The 13,935-nt window shown below is 36.1% G+C and overlaps 2 protein-coding genes across 2 annotated transcripts; one reads left to right on the forward strand and one right to left on the reverse strand.

Moving 5' to 3' along the window:
- The first annotated feature begins 23 nt into the window (after nt 1-23).
- Nucleotides 24-4,458, forward strand: LOC117299330 (translation initiation factor IF-2-like). The gene is made up of 5 exons (XM_033782849.1): nt 24-245; nt 723-909; nt 2,280-2,339; nt 2,911-3,120; nt 3,565-4,458. Exons 2-5 carry the CDS (start codon nt 760-762, stop codon nt 4,420-4,422), a joined length of 1,278 nt encoding a protein of 425 aa, XP_033638740.1. The 5' UTR covers nt 24-245; nt 723-759; the 3' UTR covers nt 4,423-4,458.
- Nucleotides 4,459-4,546: 88 nt separating this feature from the next.
- On the reverse strand, nt 4,547-13,745 carry LOC117299331. The gene is made up of 5 exons (XM_033782850.1): nt 13,445-13,745; nt 8,235-8,432; nt 8,063-8,122; nt 7,617-7,883; nt 4,547-6,838 (listed from the first exon to the last, which is right to left on the reverse strand). Exons 2-5 carry the CDS (start codon nt 8,403-8,405, stop codon nt 6,806-6,808), a joined length of 531 nt encoding a protein of 176 aa, XP_033638741.1. The 5' UTR covers nt 8,406-8,432; nt 13,445-13,745; the 3' UTR covers nt 4,547-6,805.
- Between the last annotated feature and the right edge of the window lie 190 nt (nt 13,746-13,935).

The raw sequence follows: 13,935 nt of genomic DNA on the forward strand, positions 1-13,935 counted from the left end.
TTTTTACATACAGACGACAACACCATGTCCTGCTGACATCTTTCCGATTGCTCTACGGCCCCAGCGTATTGTTGATCACATAGTAACACAAAATAGTGTTTATTCTTTAGAGAACTTCATACAAACTTGTAAATACCTGCAAACAACGGTCGATCTAGGGACCAAGTGAATTGGATTTAATTGTTGGAGTTCGAGATTGGTTTTTTCATTTCAACACAATTCAGTGGATGAATCGAATTGGCACAGTGAGTTTTAATTTGTTTATTTAATTGCCATTTTTATTTCTTTTTATTTTACACTTCTTTCCTGGAGACAAGCAGAATTCTGTTCCAAACGTCGAGGTTCGAACCGGCTCTTTCCAGAGCACACTCCCTCAAAAGAGATTTAATTAATACAATGGTTGTACCCGACACACCCGCCAGTTTACTATTTTGGTTACGTTCGTGTGGATTTTGTTTACGTTCACTTGTAGTTTGTTTACGTTCATGTGGATTAGGTGTACGTTCATGTGGATTTTGTTTACGTTCATGTGGATTGTGTTTACGTTCATATGGATTGTGTTTACGTCCATGTGGATTGTGTTTACGTTCATGTGAATTTTGTTTACGTTGGGTGTTTGTTTGTTTGGTTGATTGATTGATTGACTGATTGATTGATTGATTGATTGATTGATTGACTGATTGATGGATTGACTGATTGGGTTTGTTTGTTTGTTTTTACAGGTGACCTGATTGGTTGTATTGTAAGACTGTAGCAGTGATGGCTTATAAACCTCGAGTAGCTCTTGGAGCCAGTACAACCCTAATCATTTGCAGTTTGATTCTCATGGGTCTTTTTGTAGTGTGTGCTACTGGCAACTGCATCGCTGGTGAAGTAGCGTTTGGATCACCACTATGGACTGGTGGTCTGGTAATAAACTAGTGTTTAAAACATTCATCTTAAACTAACTGGGTCAGAATATAACCTGGAGTCCTTGCCCCTGACCCAACTCGAGTCAAGCTGACCCGGAAACTGATTAAAAGGGTTATTTTGACTGTAATTATGTGTCATCGTTTTGTGTAATAAATTGTTGACACATAATTGACCTAGATATCGACCCCACAAGTTCTTGATCCGGTTCAATTCTGACCCGGGAAAATTTTAGAATTAACTTTGGGCTTTCCATTGTCGTAACATGAGGGGGCGGGGGACAGCCGCTGAGTCTCCCGACCACAGCCATTGCTCCAATACAGCACCACAGAACATAACTATGTATCTACCAATAAGTAACATGACAAGTAGAAAATCTGTTTCAATTCAGCCTGTAAACAGCAGTCATTCCATTTCCAGATAAAACGAAAGGAACGCAATAGGAAATTCCTGTTGTTGTGGTTATAGGTAGCGACTCATACGAAGGTAGCCTATTATACATCCACGGTATTTTAGCATTTGAAACTTTGCATGGTGGAAATACGATATGGAAAGGTCTGCGGTAACACCATGTTATGATAATTTCTAAATGAGGTGGGGTGGTTTTGAAAAAAAACCCATTGGTTTCATTCATTTCAATCAGTATGCTCTGATCATCTTCTGCAGCTGTATTTTTACCATGCATCACCGAGCTCCATTTCCCGCCTCTATTTCCCGGTATGCTGGTCATCTCACCCCCTTGCAAGCTCGCCCCAAACAAAGTCGCCCCCTGCAAAGTCGCCTCCTGACCGGCTCGACCCGGGACTTTTCAAAGTCGCCCCCTTACAATGTCGCCCCTGGCAAATTCGTCCCTAACAAAGTCGGCCCTAGCAAACTCACCCTCTAACAAAGTCGCCCCAGACAAAGTCGCCCCTAAACAAAGTCCCCCCAGATGTTATTTAGTTTGGAAAATGATTGTTAAATAGATTGTTAAGAGGATATTGATTGAGGCCAACATAAAGCCTATGTTTAGTTTGAGTTTGGGTAAAAATCATCAATAGATAACTCAATAACTCAATGTATAAAATGTATAAAATGTACATGATTGGCAAGAAATGAATGACAGTGATAATTAATGTTAGATCATTTTAAACAGTTTAAATATAGGCCTACTCGGGTTTAAAGAAGAGAACCTTCACTATTTTCAATCACCAAATAAAATCTGGAGCGACTTTGCTAGAGGCGACTTTGTCTACCACTCAGGTAATTTGCATTTTCTACGTTGTTCTGTGAACGCGCACATAACCACATAGCCATGTAGCGTCCCGAAAAATCACCCCTTGATAAACTTCGTTTTGGGTTTTTTTTTTCTTCAAAATCTAAACAAACAGGCTTTGTTAACTGGAATAATCGGAGTGTATATGTCAGCAACGAAGTCAGAGAATAGATGTGTAAGTAGATAACCCTTTGTCTTTTCCTACACAATATTATAACTATTATTTTGTTTGTCGGCCATTTTGGATTTTGGTTTATATTTTGTACATGAAATTTTGATCACAATTTTTACTTTATATTTCTACTACCAATAATTGGACCATTTAAGTTTGTTTACTTTCTCTTCAAGATTTTGTCATTTCTTTTCGTCTGTCAGAAATCTTTGTGTGTTTTTTTGTTGTCCTTAAAAGTGGGTATTAAATCAGCACCCAATGTCGAACATTGTGTATCGTTGCTTTTTTTTGTCAAAATGATGAGGACAAACTCCAAAACGCCCTCTAATGGTAGTTGTTGAATTGGTGTATTACATCGTGTGAGATTTATCATTAAAGAATATTCCTCGATTTTTTTCAAGACTTCGGCTGTGAAATTTACAAGAAAAAGGAGAAGAAAAAACACAGGCAGTGGACGGAAATAAACAAAAATGTTAAATAAAAGGGACCGATTCGAAATCTGCAGGCTATTGTTGCCTAAAAGTATTCATAGTTTGTTTAATTTCATTGTAATTTTCTACCCTTTTACACTCAGGGGCCGTTATTCTTAGCTTTGAGCATCATTTGCATATTCATCTCCATTGCATGTATTGGTTTGTCACTATACGCTTCAATAAACGAACTCATCATCTGGAACTTTTTCTTTTGGTTGACCATGGCGACTATGGCTTTGACTTTGAGTATCGTGTCCTGTGTGACGTCATGTCAATATTGTTGCTGTTGCCAGGAAACACGACCAATACAGGTAAGTTGTTTATTTTCTTTTAACCTTAATTCTTTAGAGCTGGGTTCTTACTCAAAGTTAAAACAAAGAGTATACTTGCCCTACCATAATTATTAGAAAAACGTTGAGTTCCGATTGTCAACAAAGATTCGCTTGGCATTCACTTTCTGATTGGAAGGTTGGTATTTTTATTTGTTCATTCATTTTACTCGTTATGTAATAGGGTACTGAAAGGGTTGCCGTAGTTAGTTCTACCGATAGATCAGGTTTCCACATCAATATGATGCACTTCTTAAGTACAATGTGGTTGAACTTTGTAAATTTATTTACAGCGAAACTTCAACCAAAAGGCAACCAACATAAGGCGTGATCACTGTCACATGGATACAGCCCGGTATACCTTACATTTTGAATCAGCAATACTTCAATAATAACTTTTACTTATTATTTTGTATTCTACCGTAGCAGACTGTTGTTTACCATGGTGGACATCAAGTTCCTCAAAACATCGTTTTAACAAACACCAACACCATCCAGCACCCCCAGCAACAAGGTCAGCCCCAAATGGTATTCCTTAACCCTTACGGCGCACCCCAGGGAGGGCAATTTGTACCACAGGGTTATTCTGCACCACAAGTACTGAACCAGCCACTAGGTGGCGCCCCAGGTTGTCAACTTTGGTATCCACCAACCCCAGTAGATGTACATGTACGTCCATTTGTAGCCCCGGTCCAGCCACACCCCTCAGCACCACCTCCTCCCCATCAAGAACAAACACCAGTCGCCAACCAGATTAGACCAGTTACAACCGCTCCAGACCAGTCACAGGCAGTTCAACTCTCCACAACAGAAAACAACCAATGGACCGCTCCCCAAAGTCAGCCGACTCCATTGACACAAGCTCAGCAAGGCGTTGGTAGCCCTTCGTCTCAGCAATCAGACACACCGTCTTCGAAGCCAGTTGCCAACCAGATTAGACCTGTTACAGCCGATCCAAACCAGTCACAGGCAGCTCAACCCTCCACAACTCCTCCCGCACAACCTCCGAACGTTTATCAGGAATTGATAAAAGAAGAAAACACCCAAAAGAGGTCTCCCGAAGTGCCTGATGATGGGAGTTACGTGGATCCTATTAAGGCGTCTTCAAGTCCGCCGGAAAACTCGGCATCTCGAATCGATTCTGGAGCTTACGCGTGTATAGAAGAGCCGTCTTATAATTACGCCGATCCTGGGCTGGCGCGGGAGTTTGTGTCGCCCGCAGAGCGATCCGAGTACGTCAATGACAGTGTCGCCAAGCGACCAGAGGCAAAAAGGCCCAAGTAATAAACTAATCCGAGCTCGCAAAAATATAATTCTGCCATATACATGTAGTCACATTATCAATGAAGAAAAAACAGTAGTTCTATAAAAAACAGCTGAAATAACGCAATCATTACAGTCCAAAATATGAATTGTATGTCATTTTATTAGTATGTCATAAATTTAGTAATTATATTTTAAAAGTACTTTAAACAACAAATTAATGGTCAATGTGAAATATTACAATTAAAAAGTATTTAAACAACCGTTCTATGTCATCAGTGCCAAGAAATGGAAGTAGCGCACTCATCCCCATTGTGTTTAATTTAAATTTAAAAAAACATCAAAATACGCGGCGCGTGCTTGTTTTAAGTGTTTGTCATCAAAGATGGCGGACATAGTGCAATAGATCTTAAGATAGATTTAAGTTGTTACTGTGCAGTATCACTTTCCAGATTTATTATACGATTATTAACAAACCGTCTCGGATTACTCAAAATTGCCAAACACCCGAAGCTATGGTTGTGACGTCATGATTAAATCAGGTCCGTTGATGTACATTCGTGCCATTGAGTGATATGAGTTCATGTACAGCCGCCCACAATCATGACGTCACAGAAAATTCAATGCACCAGTGTATTTAATGAGTTGTAATTAAATCTATTTGTATGAACTTTTCTGTTTAAAGTTGGAAGTCACCATACAAATTACTGAACTGTTTTCGTTACAAATTAATTACAAAATGGTGAACGATAAGTTGATTTATAATTAGAAAACATTGTCAGAAAATTAAGTACATTCAAGTAAACAGGGAAAAATAACCCAAGTCCGAGCACGAATAATTTGATTTTGACAATATTTTTAGAGACACTTTGTTAAAGCCATGTTACACGAAGTACAGGCAACGAGGGGTCGATTTCACAACACTCTTCCTAACTTGGGACTAGGGCAATGCTAAGAGATAGGACAGTAGTTAAGCGCAGTTACTGGTTGTCCTCAGTCGATTTCACAACACTCTTCCTAACTTGGGACTAGGGCAATGCTAAGAGATAGGACAGTAGTTAAGCGCAGTTACTGGTTGTCCTCAGTCGATTTCACAACACTCTTCCTAACTTGGGACTAGGGCAATGCTAAGAGATAGGACAGTAGTTAAGCGCAGTTACTGGTTGTCCTCTGTCGATTTCACAACACTCTTCCTAACTTGGGACTAGGGCAATGCTAAGAGATAGGACTAAGTTAAGCGCAGTTACTGGTTTTCCTCACTTCACATTTTCTACCCACGAATTAACACAGATGCATGAACTCTTTGTTAAACACAAGATGAAAGTGACTTGACATAATTATCTCGGCGTTCTAATTTCAAATTTTCAATGGCACGATTTGAAAACCTAAAACAAAGAAAGTGCCTGCGTGCCTTTTTTTATTAATTTTAAATTTATTTCCCGTCCAATCAAAGTCCAATCAATGAGGAAGATATAAAATAAAATTGAGTTTACGAAATACAAAATAATCACATAAAGAAGTTAATATAAACAAGTACAAAAATAATATATTGAAAATACGTTAATTCTCTACAACCTTCGCATGTGACCAATTAGGAAGAAATTATTAAGGTGATATTTTTGGACGATGGTGGCAGCAGACAGAACGTTTTTTTTGCGACTCACATAAAGTGCCACGCCCATTTTTATATCCCAAAGGAATTTTCAAACAGGTTAAACAATATACATTGTAGACCAATCTATCATTCAGTAACCCGTATCACTAAGAAACATGTTGCTGTCTTGACTTATTAATGACGTCACCTAAGAAGCTCCTCATTGGTCAGCTATCTTTAGACAATTTTTTGACGGTTAATTTTCCACGAGGTAAGTTTTCTTGAAATACGTTAAAATTTAGTAAAAATTTGACCCTAAACGCTGAGAATGACCATAATGTTACAACACGAATAATTATAAACCTGTACAAAAAAACGAAAACACTGAATAAACAACAAACAATAATCAAATAGGCACCGAATTTGTAATCAATTTTAGTACGACTGTTGTTTTAAATATAGTTTCCAAAAGTGTTTAAATTCCAGCTGAGTGTTTGTTTATACAAGAATCAAATGATCCAAAGAAGCTAACAGTACAAAGCCCACTTTCAAAGACTTACTAAGCACAGAAAAGTGTTGCTTAGCAGGAATTTACCAGCCCAAATTACATTAAGTGTACACTGTTGGTGTCCCACTTAATGTTTCCTTGGCAAAGGAATTTGTCAAGTACTTTTTTCTGCATAACAGCTTTATAAAGTTGGGCCAAGGACGTATCGGTGGAGATCAGGCGAACCTTAGACTGTTGGGTTGTAGCGCCCCCATCGTCAGTTAATATTCCAGCTTATGATGAATCCCACCGTTGAGGGCGCCTTATATTCGCCCTTTTCCGACGTCATCAATGATCTGTTTTGAACAATAACAGTAATTAAGAATTACGAATAATGATGTAAACATGGACTATGACCAGGCTGAGGGTATAAAACAATCATCACCAGCAAAGATTTAAATAGTATTGGTTAACAGTAAAGGTGCGACTATGCATAACCACTTTAACATTAGATATCATTTAATGAATAATAATACAAATTTGAAGGCCTATAATTATATGAAACATTTAAATCACACGTTGAATAATAATAGTCAATATATTAAACAAACAACATAAGCGACATGCACAATGGGAATAAGTAACAGTGACAATATAGCAACAGTGCCAATCAAAGATCAATAAACAAGAATCTATCATGAAGAGATGTTTATCAATCAGTCAACCAACCGATCACTTAAATAATCAATGAATCAATAAATCAAGCAATCAATTAATTAATCAACCAATCAAGAAATTAATCAATCATAAATAAATTAATCAACAAACAATCAAATAAATATATCACTAATCCATCAATGTTCCTGTCAATAAATCAATCAATAATTATAAGTAAATAAATCAACAAACAAATCAATCAAATCACTTTTCCGTCAATTGGTATCAATGAACAATCAATGTAAAACAAATTCCACACTGTCATAAACAAAGTGAAAAAATACACAAGATGTAAAGAACAGATGGGACTGAGTAATTATTAAAGACTTGAAGAAAGGAAGGAAACAATATGAAGGATAATTTAAGAGGTACAAAGAAACAAAATTGAAGATGAAAGTCAAAACAGAAAAACCTTACCTCTGAATATTCCGCACAGCAACACCCAATACCAAACGCAGCCAACCCTGACATCGTTGCTAACAAAGCTAAGAGGTCAATACCAGCATCCGCTGCGATGACCCCAACCCAAAGTTCAAAGGTAAGATTGAAGGATTGGTTCTGAAACGTTGCTGGTTGATATTCTTGAAAGTATTGACTGTTGTAAAGGTTGTATGTGTGGATAGCGACGTTGCCAAGGGCTGAGGCGATTGCTAGGATGCACATAAAAGCGGTCCCTCTTGAACTCTGTGGGCAAACAACAAAATAAAGTTTGAATAAGTTGAGTTCCATTTTTTAACTGTGGTTTTAATTCACAACATTGTACATTTAAAATTCATGCCCTGTACGGACAGAGAATTCAGAATTGTGATTTGTCAGAATTACGATAATGTTATACAAAACATTACAAAACAAGTTTATCTTACCCAATCATCGTCGCTCATTTTCTTTGCAATAAAAATTGATGCTACACCAGCCATAAAAATCTGTTGGCAAAGAAAAAGCAAAACAAATTGAAAACATCTGTATTGTATGTCCTGATAAAGAGCCACATTGAAAGGTTTGACCAATTCTGTTCAATCAATTAGGATAACTTACCGCTGCCCCACCCCATATAAGGGCATGACCAGTTGTAAAGATAACAAGGAAGTCAAAGAAGTTGAAAACAACGCCCGCAGCGGCGTAAAACATGCCAATGGTAATCAGGAGAGCACCGCTGCATTTGAGACATCGGAACCGACATCTTGTAGAACCACAAGAACAACACATTGTAATGGCGGACTGCTTCTATTCAATCTGTTGGTTAAAAAAGATCAACCAATAGTTAATACAAACAGGTTTTTTTTGTTCAATTGACGATACTTATGCTTTCATCAGCCTGTTATGGGAAAGACACTGGAGACTCTTCATGAGCATGCTGATGACTCGCTGACATAAATTTCACCCATCTGCCTATAAAGCAAAAAGTAGCTAAGCACAATTTACTCTCTAGGTTAAAGTTACAAACAATGTCACATGCCATATGTGACTAGTATTTTCGCTAAGCATTATTTTCTGCTTGGGCAGTTAGATGAAATTGTGACCTGGTTGAAAGTTGACACCCTCTCGTGAAAATAATATCGGCAACACAAGAAGGAAGTGTCCATTTAATCATCAGTCCATAATTATAATTAATGCAACTATTAGCTTCAACATTTACTTCACCATACAATATTGTGTTGGGTCCTGTGAGTGCTGGGTATAGCTTCAGCTCTTTCTTGCACTAGGTGTGTCTAAATTATCTTTAGCTTCAATATATTATTTCTGTCTAGGGATGTTGTTTGTCTTTTTGTTTCATCCTAGAGTTGTGGGTTGGAAATATAAAGATGTTTCTCAACTCTTGCTATAAAATGATTGGGATTTGTTTAGTATACGATGTAAAGACAATTTTGAAACAAACAACAAAATAAACAAACAAACAAACAAACAAACAAGCAACATCACTGCAAAATAAATTGATTTTGTAAAAAACATATGCCATTCACAAAATGTACTATTTGCGACGTTGAATAATTGTCCATTATTACTATACATGGGTACGTTAGAGTAAAACTTGGCAACATTTAACTTCACTCTGAATGAAAGAGATCATTTCTAAATGATGGGATCACTACCCACTATGGTTGGTGACGACATGAGTATGACGTCATTAAGGTTTACTGTGAGTACATATCGACGTTTGGTTAACACATGTAATATTGGATTTCATTATTATGTTAATAAGTGTCTGTATTGATGAAATGTCACTGATATTAAATCGCTTCTGTAATAACTAAATGACTGTTCGTAAACATATGGGTAGGCGGGGCATGGGATTGGGTGTGTTTGGACTTTAACAACATATCTTTTCACACGACAGTAATTTATCATGGGTCTCTTGCTATTAAGTTTTACAAGTTGCACTTCTTGTGAAAGGACACCAATGTTTAGACTGACATGGGTCCCCCTCGTATAATGATATCGCAAATTTGATGTTAAACTTTGTTGTTGTTTCACACGAGGTGCAAGTTTGCACCCATGCTAAAATTAAGCAAGGGACCATTGCTAAATTGTTGTGTGTAAACGGCTTATGTGATCCAGGCGTATACCATCCATTGGAATATCACATTGTTATGGCAGGTCTCGTTCATGCTTGAACTCTGAACCATTATCCTTATTTACCCGGAACTGTGCATGGTTCCTTCTAATTACTACATATCTGATTACATCCTATTAGTTTTACTGATAAGACTTTTGTTGTTTTTCTTTATCAGTCAAAACATGTTATTAAAAGTGAAGGTAAATATTTGATGTACTTAAGGATGTTTGATGTTTCTTTCTAAAAAGAAAGATAAAAGCAACTAAAGTGTGCTTAAGGTAATATTGTCTAGGACCTCTTGTGTTTGTTTGTACCGATATTATGCATCAAGTTAATAAACCACATGGGATATTATGCAGGTAGGTACATATTGATCTAATTGATGGCACAACTCTTGCATCTAGAGTAAAGAATGTTATTTTGGTTTAACATTTACACGGTTGTTTGATGCTGGTAACCAGTAAAATCATAATGGTACATGAACATTGGCTTGTGCTTATTTGGAGATTGGTACGTAATGACGTCACTATCGTAAATATTTATTTAATGCCGCTGGTAGTCTCTTTTTAACGCTGGAAGACAAAAAGAGATTATAACCTCCATATTTGGAAGACGTATGAGAAACTTTTTCACTCAGAAACGTTTCTCATCATACAGAAACGTTTATCAAATTGAAACGTTTTTAAATCTCTCACTCTAAAACCACAATTTGAAGAAGAGAATCGTTTCTCACAATCTTATTTATCATTCAAATTCAATTAAATTTTTATTGGACCACAAAAAGGTAGTTCAAATGCTCATACAGTAAACAACTATTGATACATTAAAATCATTAAAACACATGCTTCTTTTATGATAATTAATTTTCAGTGGAGTAATTACCAAGTGCATACATTCCCTTAAAAAACTTACCCTTTCAATTCGTTTGAAACGAAGCAAAGGAGACGCCAATACGAGAAATGTAATCCATAAAATTGAATGTGATAATAAGTATGTCCTGTGCTACACGCATCTCCATATGTCGATTTATAGTCCAATACCATCGTTACGGTATTATACGCAATGTCGTCAAGTAGTCTATTGTTACAATTTTAATAATATTAATTAAAATATTGGAACATCGATTTTATATTAATATTCTACTAATTATCTACATACAGCTACAGATCATTGTAAACACTCCCCAGAATGCATTGCAACAAAATGTTGTGTGGTGGTTTATTTGATTTGATTAATAATACTAATATTATTAGTTATAACAGTAAATAGATCAGGGTTATTGAGTTAGCCTCTATATTACTGGTATTATTATTAGGCCTACGGCAATACCCAAAAATCCATAGTAAACATGTAGCGTTGTTCATAAGGCTCATATTTTTAAGTAATGGGTCTACTTCTATGTTGTTGTGTTTTTGTGTTTAAAAAACAATTGGGGCAAAGGAATTTTCAATGGGGCAATAAAGTTGTATTGTATTGTATTGTGTTGTATTGTATTGTATTGTATTGTATTGTATTGCATTGTATTGTACTGTATTGTACTGTATTGTATTGTATTGGATTGAACTGGATTGTACTGTATTGTACTGTATTGTATTGTATTGTATTGTATTGTATTGTGTTGTATTGTATTGTGTTGTATTGTATTGTATTGCATTGTATTGTACTGTATTGTACTGTATTGTATTGTATTGTATTGGATTGAACTGGATTGTACTGTATTGTACTGTATTGTATTGTATTGTATTGTATTGTGTTGTATTGTATTGTGTTGTATTGTATTGTATTGTATTGCATTGTATTGTACTGTATTGTACTGTATTGTATTGGATTGAACTGGATTGTATTGTATTGTATTGTATTGTATTGTATTGTATTGTACTGTATTGTACTGTATTGTATTGTATTGTATTGTATTGTATTGTATTGTATTGTACTGTATTGTACTGTATTGTACTGTATTGTATTGTATTGTATTGTATTGGATTGAACTGGATTGTATTGGATTGAACTGGATTGTTACACACATCGGTATATAAATAACACTACGACATTTACAATTACACAACTCCAATTGTACAGCAGTTTGTAATAATTATTAAGTTCCAGTTTGTGTTAGATGTGCTAGTCTTGTTAAACTCTTCTATGTGAAATGGATTCACTTTCATCAAATTAGTTGCCAATATCTATTATTGATTTTTTTTTTACATAAACAATTTTAAACAAAATAATGTTCTCAAGTTATGCTGGTATTAATATTATTTTATTTCTCCTTGTTGTTTTTTTAACCCTTTTCTGTTTTCCAAACATAATATATAAAGCTTTGTAACATACAATGCTAAGGAAAAGTTATTCAAGCATTTTTTGTTTCAGGTTTCCTAGAATGACTGCTTTCACCACGCCTTTGGTGGCACATGTACGTCACGTATACACCGAAGGGTACGTTCGTTTAGCTTTCCTGGGTCGACCCCGGTGTGTGACGTTTTTTATCCCAGGACGAGTGTGTGCAGATAATTACCCACGTCCGTCCTGGTAAAAAAACCGCCACGCACCGGGGTGGACCCAGGGGAGCTAAATGAACGCACCCTATGTGACTACTTGGATGCACTTCCTAGATACATTTTAAGCTAAAACTATTTTTATTTCCTTTTCCATCATTTGCTTATTTTATTAAATAAAACATAAAAATAAACAATGATGAAGTGCAGAAAACTGTCAAAAGAGGAAGTCCGTTTTCAAAATATGTTGAGCGATACGTAAAATAAGGAACAAGTTTAATGAGGAAGTATTATTCATATTTCTCATGAAAATGTGTTCTTCGATTTCAATATCAACATGACATGAAATGCTAGGAAATGTATACGAAGATGCGTCTAATTTACTAAGTAGCACCCTTTTTCACTTGTTATGATAAAACTATTACTGTTATTTTCTTTACCAAAAATAAGGTTATGCTTTTGACAAAGTGAAGTGGAAAAAAATAATGTCCGTGTCCTGCCACCACTTCACTTTTTCTTTTCGTAATGAACTAAAAAGTAAATAATTATCATTGTATACCTAAATGAGATAATCTTGTTATTTTAATTTGTGGTATCAGGATACGGAAATCTTTCCCAGTGGGTGGGGGATGGACCCAACATTATACCCGAATAGACAACAAATTGTTAAATGGCGGTCGATAGACCCACTCCCTTTGGCGTGATACAAATATATTATCCATAGAAGTGGTGGGGATCATAAGTGTGTCAAACATGTGAATATTGATAGGTGTGAATTTAAAAGCAACAGCAATACATTTTGAAGGTTTAACTATTATATAATACCAAGCTAAATAGAAAAAATATTCAAAATCACAGTTTCTTGAAGATTGAAATGTCAAATTCAGTTTGTTTCTATGAAAGCCCAAATCCTGAACTGAAGTTTATTCATTAGTGTCATCCGCCAAATTTGTTTTTAATTGAAAAGAATATTCTCAATGAAATACAATGGGCTTACTACTACACAGTTTAACAAAATATCACTTTGTATCGAGCGTGCATTATAATAAAAACAAGTTTGATAAAGAAAGTATTTACAGCCTAACCACGCTATACGCGGCCATTTTGCAAGCACATGTCATCACCCATTACGAACCCATCCCATTTCAGTGTCAGATAACTTCGTACCTTTTACAACTTCACTTTAAAAAACTTACCCAAATATCCCTCGGCGCCGTTGAGTCGTATACTATGGAGTCACTTCTACTTTTCCTCCGTACTGCAATAAAATCTCCCTCAAACAACTCACAGAGCAGGAAATAATGTTGTATTTTTCCACAATTTGGTGTCCAACTTGAAACAAGGTTGGGAGGGGCGCAATAACGTACAGTGGAGTGTTGAGTCAGACTGCACACTCTAACGCACTTCGAAGTGGGGAATCAGTCTTTGAGCAGACAAAAAGAACGTGCCCTCACCCCAAACCTTTCTATTCAGCTACCCTTATGGGTTGACATAATAATAGCACTGTCGATGGGTGGTGATTGTTATGGTAATTAGATTCAGACTTGTAATGCTGCGTGGAATGTGATTTGTAACTTCAATGTTGGTAGGTTACGAAGGGTAGACTTTACTTAGTAGTTCGTCGTGTGACGCTGATTTAATTTCTCTATGTAATCATAATATTATTTTAATAGTAATAACAATAACG

This window comes from Asterias rubens, chromosome 14 (genome assembly GCF_902459465.1).
Source record: "Asterias rubens chromosome 14, eAstRub1.3, whole genome shotgun sequence".
Taxonomy (NCBI): Eukaryota; Metazoa; Echinodermata; class Asteroidea; order Forcipulatida; family Asteriidae; genus Asterias; species Asterias rubens.